At 46.2% G+C, this 20,577-nt stretch overlaps 3 protein-coding genes and 1 long non-coding RNA gene across 5 annotated transcripts; 2 read left to right on the top strand and 2 right to left on the bottom strand.

Moving 5' to 3' along the window:
* The first annotated feature begins 27 nt into the window (after window positions 1–27).
* On the top strand, window positions 28–8,223 carry LOC144214804 (voltage-dependent calcium channel gamma-4 subunit-like). Its single transcript, XM_077743484.1, has 5 exons — window positions 28–518; window positions 1,021–1,287; window positions 1,497–1,580; window positions 2,022–2,162; window positions 7,386–8,223. Exons 1-5 carry the CDS (start codon window positions 485–487, stop codon window positions 8,162–8,164), a joined length of 1,305 nt encoding a protein of 434 aa, XP_077599610.1. The 5' UTR covers window positions 28–484; the 3' UTR covers window positions 8,165–8,223.
* On the bottom strand, window positions 6,020–7,752 carry LOC144214814 (uncharacterized). The gene is made up of 3 exons (XR_013330289.1): window positions 7,218–7,752; window positions 7,048–7,142; window positions 6,020–6,637 (listed from the first exon to the last, which is right to left on the bottom strand). It is a non-coding gene; the product is annotated as an uncharacterized LOC144214814 (long non-coding RNA).
* Window positions 7,823–20,551, bottom strand: LOC144214810 (voltage-dependent calcium channel gamma-6 subunit-like). 2 transcript variants are annotated; one of them, XR_013330286.1, is made up of 8 exons: window positions 20,208–20,551; window positions 19,736–19,833; window positions 12,254–12,620; window positions 11,961–12,180; window positions 11,739–11,813; window positions 11,484–11,621; window positions 9,736–11,393; window positions 7,823–8,191 (listed from the first exon to the last, which is right to left on the bottom strand). XR_013330286.1 is itself a non-coding variant. In XM_077743498.1 (7 exons), the coding sequence occupies exons 3-7, from the start codon at window positions 12,458–12,460 to the stop codon at window positions 11,182–11,184; spliced, it is 852 nt and encodes a 283-aa protein (XP_077599624.1). In that variant the 5' UTR covers window positions 12,461–12,620; window positions 19,736–19,833; window positions 20,208–20,551; the 3' UTR covers window positions 9,727–11,181. The 2 variants fall into 2 exon arrangements, 1 of the variants encoding a protein (XP_077599624.1); XM_077743498.1 differs by lacking the exon at window positions 7,823–8,191 and having other exon boundaries at window positions 9,727–11,393.
* On the top strand, window positions 14,129–19,642 carry LOC144214801 (uncharacterized). The gene is made up of 6 exons (XM_077743481.1): window positions 14,129–14,228; window positions 15,287–16,255; window positions 16,718–17,390; window positions 17,647–17,909; window positions 18,349–18,528; window positions 18,684–19,642. Exons 2-6 carry the CDS (start codon window positions 15,596–15,598, stop codon window positions 18,891–18,893), a joined length of 1,986 nt encoding a protein of 661 aa, XP_077599607.1. The 5' UTR covers window positions 14,129–14,228; window positions 15,287–15,595; the 3' UTR covers window positions 18,894–19,642.
* Window positions 20,552–20,577: the final 26 nt, after the last annotated feature.

Below are 20,577 nucleotides of genomic sequence, written 5' to 3'. Positions count from 1 at the left end.
TAAACATGTTTTATTTCCAAATAAGGCTTTTGATGAGATCACCTCCCTAAAATCTATCCAAATGTTGACTTGTCCATATTTGCACATCGATGTTCAAAATAATCCTAACAGCTGTTTAGTCCGTCTTCGAATGTACACCAAGGCGCTCAGCCTTCCCACGGTAGACTCTGGAATCCACAGTTGCCATGACGATGGTGGAGCGAGTGAGCAAGTGAACGAGTGAGTGAGTGTATCTCTCCCTCTCTCTTGGGCTGGCTGCCTCAAAGCGCCGTCGCCTCGCCGACGGGGAAGGAAGGAAAGGAGGCTCCTCTCCATCCGTCCGTCCGTCCGTCCGTCCGTCCATCCGTCCGTCTTGGCCTCTTCACCTTTTCCTTTTCCACTTTTCCTTTTTCTCGGGTCCCTCGTCCGGCCGACCGAGCCGAAGACGGCCATAGGCGGCGAAGGAAGCGCCGGTCAGGAGTCCAACCACCTTTTGGAATCCAGGATGGAGGCCAAAGGAAGGAACGCGGCGCCGTCAGGTATCTATCCCGCGCCCACGCGCAACCACAAACACGCACACACACTCACGTAGATGTACGCAAGTACAGTATATTGACACACACACACACACTGCCGCCATTATTGGTCAAATACTGACGGATGATGAATTTTGAAACCTCAAAAATGTGGACTTAAATCCTCTTTTTAATAGGCATTAGTTTCAGTACTTTTATGTTTGCGTGTATATTGTTAGTCTAATAGCATAATTCATCAATTCATGAAGCTTATTTTTATTTTTTGGGGGGAAGGAGGCAGTATTTTGTAGCAGTGGTGGGAGTAAAATTCATTTTTTTTTCTCTCCTCCCACTTGTAATGGATTGCATGTCTAAGATTGGTAAAAGGGAGGGTGCGTGTTGGCCAGAGGAAGAATCAACTTTAATCAACTCCAGTCATTTTCAGACTATGTAGCGTATCTTAACAAAGTTTGTTTTTGGCACGGCCGCATGACATGTTTTTTTCATTTTTTTTTTGTGACGGCAGAGTTGAGCTTCCTGCCGCGTCCGGCGCTGGTGTGGTGCGAGCGGGGCATTCAAGTGCTGCTGACCACGGTGGGGGCCTTCGCCGCCTTCGCCCTGATGACGGTGGCCATCGGCACCGACTACTGGCTCTACGCGCGCGCCTTCATCTGCAACAGCACGGCCAACTCGTCGGCGGCGGCGCAGGAGGACGCGGCGGCCGTGGCCAAAGACAAGAAGGATCCCGGAGCCCTCACGCACTCGGGACTCTGGAGGATCTGCTGCCTGGAAGGTACCAGTCAACCCCATATAATGTAGAAATGAATGCCCACATGAATTTTGCTCATAGTTAATAGGCAATGAGGTAATAATTAAAAAGAAATAGTCAAAACAAAAGAAACATGCTTAAGAAATGAGAGTGGGAAGGTTTTGAAATGGCGTCCTTGGGAGAAAAAGCACTTTGGAGAGCCTTGATTTAACATTTGGATTCTTGTGGCTCAGGTCTGAAGCGCGGCGTCTGCTCCCAGATCAATCATTTCCCAGACGACGCCGACTACGACCAAGACGCCGCCGAGTACCTGCTGCGTGAGTGACACATCCACACCGTCCGCACAAAAGCAGGGAAAGAAAAAAAAGGAAGGAAGGACGGAATGAGGGGTGGTGGGCGGACATCAATGCACAAAAGTGCTTGCGTGTCAGGTACAGTCTGGGGGTGTGCAAACACACAAAAAGAAGCGGCTTTGGCTCTGATAAAAAAAAAGCATCTAATGGATTCGCTCTGCTTGGACACGCCGTACAGAACAGGCCGTCTTCTTATTCCTGCTGGCGTTGGAAGGAAGAAGAAAAAAAAAACATTGTGTGAAGGGAAAATCTTGGTTTGACTGTACGTTCTGCATGTTAGGGTTAGGGTGGCTGGCTTTGAATTCGCCAAGACACAGAAGACATCTCATCTCACACACCAGTTTACTACCAATGGAAATAGTCTCTGGAAATAAGGCTAAAACCCCCCCTTTTGTCCGTGGGCAGGTGTGGTGCGAGCCTCCAGCGTGTTCCCCATTCTGAGCGCCGTGCTTCTACTGCTAGGCGCCGTCTGCGTGGCCTCCAGCGGCTTTTACAAAAGCAAGAGGAACGTCATCCTGGGAGGAGGAATTCTCTTTGTGGCCGCAGGTCAGATTTCGCCCACCGCACGCACGCACGCGCGCGTCTTGACAACACACCCATAACTAATAAAATGACCATGTCAAGTCAATCAAGAGTAAAAGTAGAATAATAACATGTATAGTAAGGCATTCAGGAAGGAAAAAAAGCATTAAGGCGTTTTTTTAAAAAAAAGGCCATGTTAAGTAATGTAACAACATAGTATAGTAAGGCTTAATTCGTAAAGAACGACATAGTATAGTAAGGCTTTTTACTTTAAAAACGATATAGTATAGTAAGGCTTTTTTTCGCAAAAAAACGACATAGTATAGTAAGGCATTTTTTCGCCAAAAAACGACAAAGTATAGTAAGGCTTTTTATCGCCAAAAAACGACATAGTATAGTAAGGCCTTTTATCGCAAAAAACGACATAGTATAGTAAGGCTTTTTATCGCCAAAAAACGACATAGTATAGTAAGGCTTTTTTTCGCAAAAAAACGACATAGTATAGTAAGGCTTTTTTTCGCAAAAAAACGACATAGTATAGTAAGGCTTTTTTTCGCAAAAAAACGACATAGTATAGTAAGGCTTTTTATCGCCAAAAACGACATAGTATAGTAAGGCTTTTTTTCGCAAAAAAACGACATAGTATAGTAAGGCTTTTTTTTCGCCCAAAAACGACATAGTATAGTAAGGCATTTTTTCGCCAACAAACGACATAGTATAGTAAGGCTTTTTTTCTTAAAAAACGACATAGTATAGTAAGGCTTTTTTTCTTAAAAAACGACATAGTATAGTAAGGCTTTTTTTTCGCAAAAAAACGACATAGTATAGTAAGGCTTTTTTTCGCAAAAAAACGACATAGTATAGTAAGGCTTTTTATCGCAAAAAACGACATAGTATAGTAAGGCTTTTTATCGCCAAAAACGACATAGTATAGTAAGGCTTTTTTTCGCAAAAAAACGACATAGTATAGTAAGGCTTTTTTTCGCAAAAAAACGACATAGTATAGTAAGGCTTTTTTTCTTAAAAAACGACATAGTATAGTAAGGCTTTTTTTTCGCAAAAAAACGACATAGTATAGTAAGGCTTTTTTTCGCAAAAAAACGACATAGTATAGTAAGGCTTTTTACTTTAAAAACGATATAGTATAGTAAGGCTTTTTTTTCGCCAAAAACGACATAGTATAGTAAGGCTTTTTTTCGCAAAAAAACGACATAGTATAGTAAGGCATTTTTTCGCCAAAAAACGACATAGTATAGTAAGGCTTTTTATCGGCAAAAAACGACATAGTATAGTAAGGCTTTTTTTCGCAAAAAAACGACATAGTATAGTAAGGCATTTTTTCGCCAAAAAACGACATAGTATAGTAAGGCTTTTTATCGGCAAAAAACCACATAGTATAGTAAGGCTTTTTTTTCGCAAAAAAACGACATAGTATAGTAAGGCCTTTTATCGCAAAAAACGACATAGTATAGTAAGGCTTTTTATCGCCAAAAAACGACATAGTATAGTAAGGCTTTTTTTCGCAAAAAAACGACATAGTATAGTAAGGCTTTTTTTCGCAAAAAAACGACATAGTATAGTAAGGCTTTTTATCGCCAAAAACGACATAGTAAGGCTTTTTTTCGCCAAAAAACGACATAGTAAGGCTTTTTTTCGCCAAAAAACGACATAGTATAGTAAGGCTTTTTATCGCCAAAAACGACATAGTATAGTAAGGCTTTTTTTCGCAAAAAAACGACATGGTATAGTAAGGCTTTTTTTCTTAAAAAACGACATAGTATAGAAAGGCTTTTTTTCGCAAAAAAACGACATAGTATAGTAAGGCATTTTTTCGCCAAAAAACGACATAGTATAGAAAGGCTTTTTTTCGCAAAAAAACGACATAGTATAGTAAGGCATTTTTTCGCAAAAAAACGACATAGTATAGTAAGGCTTTTTTTCGCAAAAAAACGACATAGTATAGTAAGGCTTTTTATCGCCAAAAAACGACATAGTATAGTAAGGCTTTTTTTCGCAAAAAAACGACATAGTATAGTAAGGCTTTTTTTCGCAAAAAAACGACATAGTATAGTAAGGCTTTTTATCGCCAAAAACGACATAGTAAGGCTTTTTTTCGCCAAAAAACGACATAGTAAGGCTTTTTTTCGCCAAAAAACGACATAGTATAGTAAGGCTTTTTATCGCCAAAAACGACATAGTATAGTAAGGCTTTTTTTCGCAAAAAAACGACATGGTATAGTAAGGCTTTTTTTCTTAAAAAACGACATAGTATAGAAAGGCTTTTTTTCGCAAAAAAACGACATAGTATAGTAAGGCATTTTTTCGCCAAAAAACGACATAGTATAGAAAGGCTTTTTTTCGCAAAAAAACGACATAGTATAGTAAGGCATTTTTTCGCAAAAAAACGACATAGTATAGTAAGGCTTTTTTTCGCAAAAAAACGACATAGTATAGTAAGGCTTTTTATCGCCAAAAAACGACATAGTATAGTAAGGCTTTTTTTCGCAAAAAAACGACATAGTATAGTAAGGCTTTTTTTCGCAAAAAAACGACATAGTATAGTAAGGCTTTTTATCGCCAAAAACGACATAGTAAGGCTTTTTTTCGCCAAAAAACGACATAGTAAGGCTTTTTTTCGCCAAAAAACGACATAGTATAGTAAGGCTTTTTATCGCCAAAAACGACATAGTATAGTAAGGCTTTTTTTCGCAAAAAAACGACATGGTATAGTAAGGCTTTTTTTCTTAAAAAACGACATAGTATAGAAAGGCTTTTTTTCGCAAAAAAACGACATAGTATAGTAAGGCATTTTTTCGCAAAAAAACGACATAGTATAGTAAGGCTTTTTTTCGCAAAAAAACGACATAGTATAGTAAGGCTTTTTATCGCCAAAAACGACATAGTATAGTAAGGCTTTTTTTCGCAAAAAAACGACATAGTATAGTAAGGCTTTTTTTCGCCAAAAAACGACATAGTATAGTAAGGCTTTTTATCGCCAAAAAACGACATAGTATAGTAAGGCTTTTTTTTCGCCCAAAAACGACATAGTATAGTAAGGCTTTTTATCGCCAAAAACGACATAGTATAGAAAGGCTTTTTTTCGCAAAAAAACGACATAGTATAGTAAGGCTTTTTTTCTTAAAAAACGACATAGTATAGTAAGGCTTTTTTTTTGCAAAAAAACGACATAGTATAGTAAGGCTTTTTTTCTTAAAAAACGACATAGTATAGTAAGGCTTTTTTTTCGCAAAAAAACGACATAGTATAGTAAGGCTTTTTTTCGCAAAAAAACGACATAGTATAGTAAGGCTTTTTATCGCAAAAAACGACATAGTAAAGTAAGGCTTTTTACTTTAAAAATGACATAGTATAGTACGGCTTTTTTTCTTAAAAAACGACTTAGAATAGTAAGGCTTTTTGATTCAAAAAATGACATAGTTTAGTAAGGCTTTTTCTTAAAAAAAAAAAAACGACATAGTATAGTAAGGCTTTTTACTTCCAAAAACGACATAGTATAGTAAGGCTTTTTTAATTCAAAAAACGACATAGTATAGTAAGGCTTTTTCTTAAAAAAAAAAAACCACATAGTATAGTAAGGCTTTTTACTTTAAAAACGACATAGTATAGTAAGGCTTTTTTTCTTAAAAAACGACATAGTATAGTAAGGCTTTTTTTCTTCAAAAAAATGACATAGTATAGTAAGCCTTTTTCTTCAAAAAAAACAACATAGTATAGTAAGGCTTTTCTTCTTAAAACGACATAGTATAGTAAGGCTTATTTTGTAAACAACATAGTATAGTAAGGCTTTTTCTTCAAAAAAAACGACATAGTATAGTAAGGCTTTTTACTTCAAAAAAAACGACATAGTAAGGCTTCAAAAACATAGTATAAAAAGGCTTTTTACTTTAAAAACGACATAGTATAGTAAGGGTTTTTTTCTTCAAAAAAATGACATCGTATAGTAAAGCTTTTTACTTCAAAAAACAACATAGTATAGTAAGGCTTTTTACTTCAAAAAACGACATAGTATAGTAAGGCTTTTTTTCTTAAAAAACAACATAGTATAGTAAGGCTTTTTTCTTTTTAAATTGTTCATTCATTTTCTATGTTGTGCATCCTTGCTTTAGGGTAATGTGGGGAAACTGGTGCAGAGGTTAAGTCCACCCGTCTTCCGTGTGGGCAGCCTGGGTTCGAATCCCGGTCAGGAAACATTTTCCCTTAGTTGTTTCTGTGGACTTCTTCTAAAGATACTCAAATGATTACAAGGAAAAGTGTAGTCACTTGGTTGGCGCAGAGGTTAGATCACTGGACTCCTGTCTGGGAGATCTGGGTTCGAATCCCGGTTGAGACACTTTTTCACTTAGTTGTTTCTGTGGACTTGTACTCAACAAAACTCAAATGATTACAAAGAAAAGTGTAGTCACTTGGTTGGCGCAGAGGTTAGATCACTGGACTCCCGTCTGGGAGACCTGGGTTCGATTCCCGCTGCCGTCGTTTGGCTGAAAATAGTTGGCAAGAAGAATTGGTCAATGGAATAAGAAGGAGGGAAAAAAAAAAGAAAAAACTTTTTAATTTATATTAAACACTTAGTCATACTTTTCAGCAAAAGGTTATATTCCGAACTGCCTTCGGCAGTTCGGAAGACACTTGATGGACCTGTCTGTGCGAAAGGCGTTCTCGGGTCGGCCTTCGGCCGACCCTCGACCGCTTGCTTGGTCAGTGAACCGCCGACACCGGGAAGCGAACTCACGTTCTCTCGGTGCAAAGGCGAGTGTGCAACCCACAACACCAACTCGTGCCCCACTTATACAAGGGTGTTGAAACGTTTTATCCCAGGAATTGGGGTGAAACACTTAGTCATTTTTTGACAAAATGCTTCATTCACCAGTGAATACTTATACTTTTTTACCTGATGACTTTGTGGGAAAATCTTTGCCAGCCCTGGGAATTGAACCGGCAACCAAAGAGTTGACAAACTGATGACCTAACCACTGGGCCACCAACCTGTAAGAGAAAGCAGTAGTACTTGTCATTTTGTCCCTTTTCACTCCCAGATCATACTTAGTACTTTATACTTACCTTCAAATGAGAAAAGTTAGGTAAGCAGACCGAGGATTTGAAGCCATAATTTGAACTGATAAGGATTGAATATTGTACACACAGCTATGCACCGATGCCAAGTACATTGCATCCGTTGGTGTGGATGCGGCACAAAGGTATGTTGACGTGGGCTTTTGTCTGTTTCAGGGCTGAGCAACATCATCGGCGTGATCGTTTACATCTCGGCGGCGTTGAGCGACATCTCGCCGCGGAAGGACGAAGACAAGAAGTGGCACTACTCCTACGGCTGGTCCTTCTACTTTGGGGGCCTCTCCTTCATCCTGGCCGAGATGGTGGGTGTCCTGGCCGTCAACATCTACATCGAGAAGAACAAAGAGCTGCGTTGCCGCTCGCGCGCCGACATCTTCAAGAGTGGCGCGCACGCCGTGCTGCGCCTCCCCAGCTACCGCTTCCGCCGCCACCGTTCACGCTCCAGCTCACGGTCCACCGAGCCGCCCGAGGCGTCTTCGCCACCGCAGAGTCCGCCTGCCGCCTCCGCCGCCAAGGCCTTCGGCCCGCCGCCGCCTTCTGCCCCGCCCTTCTCCGTGGCCACTCTGCCCAACACTCACCACACCGGCACCGGTGGCGACATCTCTGTGTACACCTTGTCCAGGGACGCCAAGGCGGGCGGAGGTGCGCCGCCCCTCTACGGCACCATGGACCGTGCCGCCCTCTACCAGCTGCACAACTACTTTCCCAAGGACGGGGGCAGTGTGGGAAGTGGCACGCTGCCATTGCATTCCAAGTCCAACCTGGCGGCTGCCACCCAGAACGCCGCCCCGCTCAATAGTTCCGGCACCACCGCCGCCGCCGCCACCACCGCCGCCGGCGAGCGGCCCAACGCCGGCACGCTGGATCGACTGACCACCAAGCGGGACCGTGACAGCAACTCGGATACACTCAACAGGAAGACCACGCCCGTCTGAAAGCGGCTCGCCGGAACAAAACATTGACTGCCAATAAAAGGTGAAAAAAAACAAGTGTAGTGATTAGTGTTACGATGGGGGGGGGGTGGAGGTGGGGTGGGGGGAGAAGGAATGGGGGGTGGAGGTGGGGGGGGGGAGAAGGAATGGGGGGGGGTGAGGTGGGGGGTGGAGGTGGGGGGGAGAAGGAATGGTGGGGTGGAGGTGGGGTGGGGGAGAAGGAATGGGGGGTGGAGGTGGGGTGGGGGAGAAGGAATGGGGGGTGGAGGTGGGGTGGGGGAGAAGGAATGGGGGGTGGAGGTGGGGTGGGAGAAGGAATGGGGGGGTGGAGGTGGGGTGGGGGGAAAGAAGGAATGGGGGGGGGGGTAGAGGTGGGGTGGGAGAAGGAATGGGGGGTGGAGGTGGGGTGGGGGAGAAGGAATGGGGGGTGGAGGTGGGGTGGGGGAGAAGGAATGGGGGGTGGAGGTGGGGTGGGGGGGGGAGAAGGAATGGGGGGGTGGAGGTGGGGTGGGGGGAAAGAAGGAATGGGGGGGGGGTAGAGGTGGGGTGGGAGAAGGAATGGGGGGTGGAGGTGGGGGGAGAAGGAATGGGGGGGGGTGGAGGTGGGGGAGAAGGAATGGGGGGGGTGGAGGTGGGGGAGAAGGAATGGGGGGGTGGGGTGGAGGTGGGGGGTGAAGGAATGGGGGGTGGAGGTGGGGTGGGGGGAGAAGGAATGGGGGGTGGAGGTGGGGTGGAGAAGGAATGGGGGGTGGAGGTGGGGTGGGGGGAGAAGGAATGGGGGGTTTAGGTGGGGTGGGGGGGAGAAGGAATGGGGGGTGGAGGTGGGGTGGGGGGAAAGAAGGAATGGGGGGGTGGAGGTGGGGTGGGAGGAGAAGGAATGGGGGGGTGGAGGTGGGGTGAGAAGGAATGGGGGGTGGAGGTGGGGTGGGGGGAAAGAAGGAATGGGGGGGTGGAGGTGGGGGGTGAAGGAATGGGGGCTGGAGGAGGGGTGGGGGGGAGAAGGAATGGGGGGTGGAGGTGGGGTGGGGGGGAGAAGGAATGGGGGGTGGAGGAGGGGTGGGGGGTGAAGGAATGGGGGGTGGAGGTGGGGTGGGGGGAGAAGGAATGGGGGGCGGAGGTGGGGTGGGGGGAAAGAAGGAATGGGGGGGGTGGAGGTGGGGTGGGGGGGAGAAGGAATGGGGGGTGGAGGTGGGGTGGGGGGAAAGAAGGAATGGGGGGTGGAGGTGGGGTGGGGGGAGAAGGAATGGGGGGCGGAGGTGGGGTGGGGGGGAGAAGGAATGGGGGGTGGAGGTGGGGTGGGGGGAAAGAAGGAATGGGGGGGGGGTGGAGGTGGGGGGTGAAGGAATGGGGGGTGGAGGAGGGGTGGGGGGAGAAGGAATGGGGGGCGGAGGTGGGGTGGGGGGAGAAGGAATGGGGGGCGGAGGTGGGGTGGGGGGGGAGAAGGAATGGGGGGTGGAGGTGGGGTGGGGGGAGTGGAGGTGGGGGGAGGGGGGGGGGAGTGGAGGTGCAATGGAAAGAATGTTAGCGAGTCCAAAACAAACTGGATGAAGATGGAGGATGGTTTATTAGCTCACCAAGTAGAATGACCGCCTGCCACACAAGAGTTCAACGGTTCAAATCCAACATACATCAACTTTTTTTTTTTTTGGTTGGATCAAATTGTCCTTTTTCTCCTGCACATTGGAAAGGATAAAAATCTCAAGCACATGACAAATGATCATAAAATGTATTGAGCCTTCAATATCTTCCACGTTGACACATCTCATCACATTTATCATGACATTGTTTTTTTTTTTTTTTTTTTTTTCAAACACTCTGTTGTACATTTATACAAATGACTTCCATGTTTTACAGTGGCACCTTGAGTTACGGATGTGGACAAATTAAATGCCTATTTTTAACATTACACATTGAAATTAATGTAAATATACAATTCAGGTAATGCCTACTAGTGGCAGGGGTTTAAATTGCACCTGTATTAAATTACTTACCCAAGTTATTTCACACACAAAAAAACAAAGCACTTGAATCTCAAGAACCACTGTATTGTTTTTTTGTGTGTTAGTGTAGGTTGTTTTCTTTTAAAAACTGTTGTTTGGTTTAGTGCAAACTAAGTAGTTGTCTTAATCTCTTTAAAACGGGAAGAGCCGTCCAATCTACAGGATGACTTCATTTAATGACAGCTTTTTTCATAAACAATACTACTTTTTAATGTTCTGACTAGTGTGCAAGTGTAAGCCATAGTTTCTATTTATTTGCTAGTGGTTTGTGTATAAATACACAACATAGAATTATATAAATATATATATTCTTAATGTGTTTAATTGATGTATTTTAAGAAATAAACTATAAAGGGAAGCCATCCAACTCTATCCATAGACGTATAGTATATTCAATAATGCTATTTATGAAAATTGACATATTGAGCCTGCTGAGGGCAGCATTTGGTAGCTCAGCTACAACAAAAAGAACATTACTTTGTATTTAGAAATAAAGTCAATAATACATTCTGAACCTCGACAAAATGATTTGTGTGTGCTTTAAGACTTACTTGTTGGAAGTTAAGGAGTGAAAGATTACAAATGGCAAAAGCGACAATGTTCTAACGGGCAGCCATCTTAAGGCAGTGCTCGTCTTTAGCGGTTAGTAAAAGGTGAATCATTTTATCAACTAAAATAGTCTTATTTGAGAATATCCACACTATATTACTGTAGCTGTCAATTAACGGCATCTGTGATAATTATGAAAAAGCAAGCCAATTGAATATTGAGCATTTTATACCTACTTTAAAGTAAACGCGCCTTTGACTATCATGAAATGTTTAGCAAAAAGCTGCGGCACAAAATGGCTACCGGGTCTAAACCTCATCTAAAATGTCAAGTATGTTAGATACATGATAGAGGAATTAGCTCAAAATTAGCAGGCCATCAAAAGAAAACAGGCACTGATGACAATTGATTGGCTCAGAGCCAAAATGTCCAGAGTCTACAAGGATACGGTTGCTTCTTAACGGCCGGCCACTAGCTGGCGCCGCCCCGGCACCTCTGCCAGGCGCTGCGGGGCAGCGCCAGGAGCAGGAAGAGGATGCCGCCGGCGATCAAGATGGCACCGGCGCTGCCCACGCAAGACAGAGACCAAGAGAAATTGTGGTGCAGCGGCACGGAGCGGTCGCTGGCCAGCAGTCGCCCTACCGACTGCTGGAAGAGCACAAGGCACAAAAGGACCAGAAGCCCTGGGGGAGGAGAAGGGGAGGTGAAGGGGGAGGCCAGTGTGAGAGGCTAAGGTGAGGCTAAAGTGAGGTCAACGTAAACGAGTTCCTCACCTGAGAGGATGAAGCAGACGGAGGCGGGCTTGAGGAAGAAGAGCATATCCTTGCTGAGTGCCATGCTGATGCAGATGGCGCCCATCACCATCAGCGCCAGGCTCAAAAGTGACAACAGGGCAGACGCCATGCTCAGGTCTGGCAGGAAAACAAAGGAGTTCCATTTAAAAAAGAAAAGAAGATAAATGAAATCAATGCAGAGAGTCCAATTTTTTAAACTACAAAAATGCAACTATAATCTGTTTTAAACCTGACTTTTGTGCGTGGTCTTTTGGAAGATGACGGCGCTCTCGCCCGTCGTGAAGTACTTGAAGAAGGTACAGTTGGACTCTGAAACACAAAATGTCTCAATTTGAGTATTTGTCGTCACGGTGTGCTAAGCTAAGCTAAGCTAAGCTAAGCTAAGCTAAGCTAAGCTAAGCTAAGCTAAGCTAAGCTAAACTAAGCTAAGCCTAACCCATTCCACCACAAACAAACCTCCGGGCAGTTCAGCGGGCCCGCAACTCTCCCGGTCGGGCTGGATGTCGGCCACCCACAGCGTCTTTGTGCAGCCCTTCCATAGGCCGTAGTGCATGGCCAAGCACGTCTGGTTGCCGTAGAAACTTTTAGGCGGCGCTAGTTCCACCCAGAACTCGGTGCCCACGCCCAGCACGGTCAGGATGACGCCCACAATGGCCACGAAGAACGCCAGCTTGATCTGCACCCACGTCAGATTAGTATTATTATTATTATTTTTTAAAACAGCCATGGAGATAATTGTCTTTTCTTACCTTTCCTTCCTGCGCTTCAGTCATAACACGCGCGGCGGCGGCGGCCCTGCGGCGCTTGTTGCCGCCAAAGGTCTTGCGACCGCTCATCAGGCCGGCCAGGCCCCCCATGGCCGGGGGCCCGGCTCCGCCGGCGCCCACCGTGGCGGCGGCGGCCGGGGCCACCGCACGTCCCTCCTCGTCCGTCACCAGGAAGGTGGACCACATCATAACAGACGGTCAGGGAAAAATGTCAAAAATGTCGGCAGGGATCTATAAAAATATCTGTGGCAGAGCACAAAATGGACGCCCGGCAAAATGACGCCATCTGACCGGAGTCATTGTGAAAAGGCAAAAATTCCAGGGGAGGACCTCGAAGCAACGATCTTTCCTGGAAAAAAGAAACAAAAATACATATGAATGATGATGCTAATAGCCCAAGTGTCCAATTCACAGTTTTATCAAATGCAAAAAAATGGAGCAAAAAAAGCTAAATGTTCACCAATTGATATTGATGAAAAAGTCTCAATATAAATACATATAAATGAAGCATATTTAACTTTAAAAATCCAAAAAGGTATTTAGAGTAGCACATTTTTTGATACATAAAATAAGACAACCATCAACTAAGAAAATGGATCACGATTCAGATTCATTTCTAGTTGAAGGCTTCTTAATGCAAGAAAATGGATGTGAATAGTTGAAATGTGCAGAGGCAGCAAAGAGCAGAAGCCAGCCATGGCGGTCGCTGGCTTTTGCCGAGCTAATTTGAGGTTGAAGTTATGCCAGTGGCCAGAAAGTTTGGACGCGTTGAAATCAAAAGCCGCCTGACATACAACGGCACACGTTTCGCACTTCCACTTGAAACTTTTGCAAACGCTGCAGAAAAAGAAAATTGCAATCCCTGTTAACGTTTTCACTCGCGGATGACGACAAAAACATGTTGACTAATGAGAAAACTTGTCCATGACGAATAACAATTAGAAAATCAGCCAAAGTGGAATGGGCCACTTGGATGGGGCCCACCTGTCAAAACAAGGCGGCGGCGTGCAAAGTCCACACATTGCAATCCACAAAGACAAACCTGACGCGAACGCTCGTCGGCATCCGACGGGGAGGAAGCCGGCGATTAGAGCGGACGTGGCCGGCCGACTCCAACGCCCTGTGACATGTTGGCGCCCCAAAATATCGCCTGCGCCTCCTCCAAATATAGACGCCGTCGTAAAGCGGCCACCGGGGACACGAGCTGAATAGATGGAAGGTCGCCAGTCGTGACCCGACCTCCCCCCACCCCAGGCTTCTCTACTCAAATTAACTAACTTTTTTTGTTGCTTAATTTCAAATAAATAATATGGCATGTCTATAAATGTCAATCTATATTGCGCAATCTCATAACACAAATATAATCAATCTAAAATAATCACTGATGGCAATCTAAGTCAAAATGGATTGGACACCTATCATTCAAAAAATGTAAAAAGCTCGTTATTTTATCCGATTTCGATTTTCCGAAAAAGACGCAAACCTCACAGAACTGAGTCACGTGACCGGTGTCCGCGCGTGGACCGGACGCAAATAATGTCCCTCGTAAACGCTGTGGGCGCTAACGAGCAGCTCGCCCGGCGACGGGCGTGCGTAACAAAAGTGTCCGACGTCTAACGTTGCCTTTGCCGCGCCTCTATTTTTGCCGACCACCTGTTTATGACATCAGCGCTGACCCCGGCGGGGGTGAAAGCGCCTGGTGTAGCGCCTGGTGTAGTAGCTGATCCAAGCAACATTCAAACGTGCTTTACAAATCAAACATTCCATCGACGGCCAGAGGCGTCCGATACGTTTGGACTGGGAGGGGCTGCTCGTGGGTGAGAGAGGGGAGAGAGAGAGAGAGAGAGAGAAAAGAGAGCGAGGATGAGAGAGGGAGAGATAAATTTATCCCACTCAAAGCAGCAATCCTCCTCAAGCTGATCAGCGTTGCGCGGGATTGGCGAGCCGCCGCTAGCAGGTACAAGCGTGCTTTTTTCAATTGGAGTTGATTTTCTTTTGGTGACCCGTTGGCAAATTTCACGTAAGTTTGTGTGCTTTTTTTTGCGTTGGTGGACAGCCTAGCTGCCAATATTTAGATTCAAACTACATGACATTTCATTTACTGTAATTTTGATTATTTAAAGTTTCCGATTTAAAATATTTTTTTTTTTACTTTTAGCATTTAGCCTATTGGTATTCTTTCTGGCACTTGGATGTTTCATCCATTTTGAATTGAAATTGACTGGAATTATTTGTGTTATCAAATGTAAGGATGGATTCTGAGCGAGAATAGCTAACGGAACGCAACAAATGATGACCTGGTTGACCGTTGTGGCAGATTAAACAACGTCAATAGGTTGGAAAGACCTCTATTTCAATGTTGGATAACAGTGCTGGTGGTCAAGGTTGAGTTGGATTGAGCTTGGCTGCCAGTTAAAAAAAAAAAAAAGTACTGCGCATCACTGCGATCCTATTTAGCCTCTTTTGTCATTACAAAGCGCGCAACTAATTTGCCTCCTCGCTTATCCTAAACGGATTCGGTGCGGGGGTCAATGGGGGGGGTCCACACGCGGGCATATTTCCAGCCCGCTCTTTTCCTGTTAGCCCACGCAACCCCCTCAGAGCCCACCCACCACCGTCTGGCAGCACACCTTAACTTAAGGGGAAGGTCAACATAGATAAGTATGACAAGATCCAAAAAGGAGGTGGAATTAGTTTAGCTGACAATTGTGGCATAAGATTTATCAATGGATCAACCTTAAATATGTTTGATTTTAAAGGCCAGCGATATGGGAGTCATGTGGCAGGCCCCGTGCCTCAGCTCAGTATCATGTTAGCTAAATCTAAGCTAATGTTGTTTTGAAGTATCAGACACTGAGGCTTAGCAACCTGAGCACCAAGCACCTCGTTAAAGGCCTCTGTACAATGCTCTACACGCTCTACACGTTGTTCCCTACCACTGTAGCAACTAGTACGCCAAGCTAACATTAACTTCAACAAAATACATTAAAAACACTGTGTTTGTCCTACATGCAGGCCCCCCTGCCGAGTCTTGCCTTAGGATCTGATGGTGGAAGGCCAAAGTTAAATGGATTAATCTGTGCCGCCCCACAAAAGACGTCCTCTGCAGCGAGTCCGATCCCCCCGGCTGGAAGAGGTCCAGGAATTAGTTCCCTTCAAACCGGAAGGAAGTCTCAAAATCATAAGTGTTAACAGCCATGCAACTCTGGAGGCGATTTACCAAAGGCCGTGTCTGAGACGCAGGCTTGAATTTAGCAATTTATTATTTTTTTTACTCCACACACTTTGCCCCCACCACTGGTAATCCAGCGCAAATGACCCAAGATGGCTGGTCGGGCCCCGGAGTCTTTGGCCTTACGCTGTCTACTCATCTGCTACGTCTTACTGTTTTCCTCGGAGGCTTGGGGCAGCTTGCTGGGCACGGAGCACGACTACGGCAGCAGCCCCAAATTCGTATGCGTTCCCATCCCGCCCGAAGCGGATCCCAGCTGCTACTCCCCGCCCGGCCCGACTCACGGCTCCGCCTCTAACGGCCACGGATACAACGGCAACAACCGCAAGATCCTGATCTCGGACGAGGCCAAAGCCACCATCCTGCACCTCCGCGAGAGCTTGGTCCGGCAAAAGGAGACCATCCTGGACCAGCGAGAGACCATCAGGGAGCTGACCGCCAAGCTGACCTTGTGCGAGGGCTTCGGCGGCCACCGCGCCAACGGTCACCACGACGACCACCACGGCAACGGTCACCACGACGACCACCACGGCAACGGTCATCACGACGACCACCACGACGACCACCACGACGACCATCACGACGACTACCACGACACCCACCACGGCTACCACGGCAGCGAGCACTTCTCCCAGGGCGGCCATAGGTCGGACCCCCATCACCGGGAATCGCACGGCAAACACGGCTCCTTCTCGCCAGAGCAGGCCAGGAAGACCGTGCAGACCCTGAAAGAGCGTCTTGAGAGCTTGCAGGTAAGAAACGTTCAGACACACAAGTCTGTGATCATGACGGGGGCAAAGGGCCGCCGCTAAGTACATGCTCAAAAGCCAGATAAAAGGGCGAGGCCGACTTGAAGCCAAGCCAGGATTGGCACCCCGTTTTGGAGCTTCCTCTAGCAGGCTAGCTTCCCAGAGGAGTGAGAGCAGGCGTCGCCTCCAATTAGCTTGATCCTGTCCGAAGAGGCTATTAATCGCGCCGCACGCTGGCAGGAAACAAAGCCGGATTTGCGATGATGAGCGAGCCGGGAGAGACTGAGGGAGAGAGGAGTGAAGAAAAGATCCCCGTCCCCAATTTCTAGAGTATCATGTATCATGACATTGAGTCAATGTGGCCATTGCTACACAAACAAGCTCGGGAAAGAATTTGAATGAAGGAAAAGTGAGGACTGGTTGTTGCCGTCTCTCCACGTTGACTTTTCAAATGTTTGTGTCCAGGCCAGGAACTCTAGCAGCTCCTACTCCAGCTCTTTGAGAGAACTCCTCCAGCGCAAAATCAGCGCCCTGGAGGAGCAGCTGCACAGCTACTACAGGGACCACCACGACGACCACCACGACGATCACCACGACGACCACCACGACAACCACCACGACGATCACCACGACGATCACCACGACGACCACCACCGCGACAACCACCGCGACAACCACCGCGACGACCATCACGGCACTTACCACGGGAGCCGTCACTACAACCCCCGCACACGCCACCCCAGGCCTTCCTACGGCCACCGCGACTGGCACAGCAGGGGCCGCTATTCAGGCCACTACGGCAACCATCGCGACGACCACCGCGACGAACACTACGACAGTCACCGCTATGATCACCACAATGACCATCACAACGACCACCATGATGACCACCACGATGACCACCACGACGAGCACCACGACGACCACCACAACGACCACCACGACGACCGCACTGACCACCACGACGACGACCACACCGACCACCACGACGACCACGATGACCACCACGACAACGAGCACGACGACCACCCCCGTCGCCTTCCATTCACCAGCAAAGAAACGAGTGCGCGCAACGGCGGCGGCCACGGAAAACTGGAAACGGTCCTCAGCCAACTGCACCTTAGCCACTCTGAGCACGGTTAGCATCTTAGCACCACACTCTTCACAACAATCTAGGCTAGCTGTCATAAATAAAAGTCTTGATATTCTGTGGAGAAGCTGAAGATGACCAAAATAATGCTTAGAAGGTTTTAAAACAACGACCCGGGCGCAAAGTGTTGGGATAAAAAGTTCAAGTGTAACAAGTGAACAATTGTAAAATGCTCGTCAAAGTGAAATACAGTCTGATTACAGACACCTTACAAAGGGTTAATCTATGTGTTGGTGCCTTGTAGGAGGCCACAAGAAGCTGAAGAGCCCCAACGCCTTCCTGCTGGACTTCCCCACGAGGACTAACTACATGTACGCCAGGATGAAGCGCTCGCTGACGACAGAGCTCTTCGCCTTGACCGCCTGCCTGCGCCTGAAAGGGGGCAGCGGCACTGGCGCCGGCCCGGGGGTGGGGACGCCCTTCTCCTACGCCGTACCGGGTCAGGCCAATGAGCTGGTGCTCATCCAGTGGGGCGCCAACCCCATGGAGCTATTGGTCAATGACAAGGTCGGTCGGTCAAAATAATAACGCTAGAATGAATTGCTTAGCTATTCTTTTGCTCCGCATTTGACCGAATTTGCTAATCTGTAATTCTGAGAGAAAGCTCGGCCTTCCATCCAAACGGATGTTGTCAGATTGCCGCCCCCCTCTGGCCAACATACAAGAGCCATCGACTAATCCTCTTAAATCTAATTGATTGGCCTAATTGTTTATCGGGAGCATCATGTTTGTCTCACGCTTGACTAGCGACAACACTCAATAGTCGGCGACACTTCCCCAGGGGGATATTGCGCACACAGCGGCCTAGATAACTAGCTAAATCCATTAACAACAAAGTATTTAGGTCGTATCGCCCACCAATGACGCCAATCGACGTCCAAATGCATTCACCATCAATGTAAACAATGCTCAAAGGTTAGCTCAATGTTTTGGTGTTTTTTGGCAGGCGGTGACGCTGCCCGTCACCTTGAGTGACAGGAAGTGGCACCACTTGTGCGTGACGTGGGGCACGCGTGACGGCGTGTGGGAGGTGTACCAGGACGGCGCCCGGAAAGGATCGGGTCAGAACCTGGCGGCGTGGCACGCCATCCAACCGGGAGGGATGTTTCTTCTGGGGCAAGAGCAGGTGAGTCAGGCTAATGAATATGCTAACAGGATGCTAATTACCATGTTGGGAGGTTAAGTACACTGTAAAAAGTGTGCAAGAATTCTGTAGTGACGCTAATAAAAATGTAAAAAAACATAACCGTAAAAGGTAAATATATTTTGGTGTGCGCTCAGGACACAATGGGAGGCCGCTTCGACGTGACGCAGTCGTTCACGGGCGAACTATCGGACGTGCAGGTGTGGTCCCGAGTCCTGACCGCGTCCGAGATCTACGAGCAGGCCTCATGCGGGGCTCACTCGTCGGGCGACGTGGCGTCCTGGGAGTCGGGAGGCGTGGAGCTCCACGGCGGCCTGGCCGAGTTCCCCTTCGACCCGTGCCACTAAAATGGACTTTACGGAGCAACCCTTCAAAAGGAGCATCCTTATTGGATGAAGCCGTTGCGTAAACGGCACGTGAGGCCAGCGGTCCGCGTGAACTTAGCCTCATCTTGTCAGCGCGCTAATGGGCGCCGTCCCCTCTGCGGCCCGTGGGATTTAGCGGCGCCTACTCATGATCCCGCCTAATTGTCGGCTCGCTAACGCACGCTGGCTAACTAGAGGACGCGAGCACCTTTTGGCAGCGAGGCACCTCAGGTGAAAGATTACCGGCTGATCTGCTCACTGCTTTTAGTTGCACTTTAACTTTTTGTCCCAGCACTTTGCACCCGGGTTGTCGTTTTAAAACCTTCTAAGCATTATTTTGGTCACCATCAGCTTCTCCAAAGAATGTAAAATAAATATAAAACAGGAATACAACGTTTGGATAGTTTAGCAACAATGCCCAGCTGTGTTCTTTTTATTATTATTATTGTTATAATAATAACGCCAAGTGATGCTTATGTAAGGACAAACCACAGATGTAAATATTAATATGTATTAATGATATTATTGTTTTTTTTTTTTTTTGCTACTGGCCTTTGGTGCACGTTTGATAGTCTTTCTACCTGTGTCTTTCGCTGTAAATATAAATAATCATTCCTTTACTATGACAGAGTGAGTTAAGTCCAGAGTTGCAGAGCCAAAACTTTTAACTTGCAAAATGTCAAAGTCGAACAAAAAAAAACATTTGAAATAAAGTTCTACTTAAAATTGAAGGGAGTGCTTAATGTTAATATATCTATTTAGTCTATATTTTTGTATAATTAATCATGGTTCCCTATTTTCAGTTACTTTCTTCCACGACTAACCTGCTATTAGGTCTTGTTCCATGTTTTTTTTCCCCATGGTGCTGTAGAATCTCTCCACCATCCTTGAACCAGATGTACTTCAGCTTGTTTTTCTTGTTCTGGAGAAAAAAGTACATGTAAGCTTTTCTGACCAATCATATTTCAACCTCTCCGAGATTACATATATAATCTCACAGTGGTTTTATCAATGTGTCGTGACAGCCCATAAATTGCTAATGTTATTTTGTTGACAGTAACATTTCAAAAATGTCGTCCCGCAGATGACTTTCTCTGATTAGCTGGTTTGCAAAATGTGTAATACAACTGACATGAGAAAAAATCGAAAACCAATCGATTAGCTGAGCCATCGATTACTAAGCATCCGTTGACGGTGATTGACATCCAAATCCATTGAATGAACGATTATTTTTCTGAAATAATTGCAGCGTTATCATCGTCAAATTAAAAACAATATTCGTAAAAGTGAACAAACCTCATATGTGTGGCTTAGTACGTTGTTTTCCTCTTTCATTTGGCGAAACTGTAGCATATTTCTTGCTTCTTTGGCAGTCCAAATGATTTTTCGTCGATGGCGTTTAAGCACAAACTAAACAAACTTTTTTACCGGGTGGACTTGACCATTTTCAAACAAAACGAGATTTTGAGACATAAATAATGGACACATCGGAATGCGCAACTACCACGCAAACCACTTATCGTGTCAATAAATCGTCGCGTTTAAGAACCAAACGTTAAATAAAACAGAAGTATGAATTAAAACGTAACAATTCTAATAATACACGCTTGCCGGTGTAGTTTTGACTTTTCTTCTTCGGCTGTCTCCACTTCTTCTTCGTTGCACT

The sequence above is a fragment of the Stigmatopora nigra genome, chromosome 21, assembly GCF_051989575.1.
Source record: "Stigmatopora nigra isolate UIUO_SnigA chromosome 21, RoL_Snig_1.1, whole genome shotgun sequence".
Taxonomy (NCBI): Eukaryota; Metazoa; Chordata; class Actinopteri; order Syngnathiformes; family Syngnathidae; genus Stigmatopora; species Stigmatopora nigra.
Note: the sequence above shows the minus strand (reverse complement) of the source record. Positions and strands in the feature narration are given on the sequence as shown.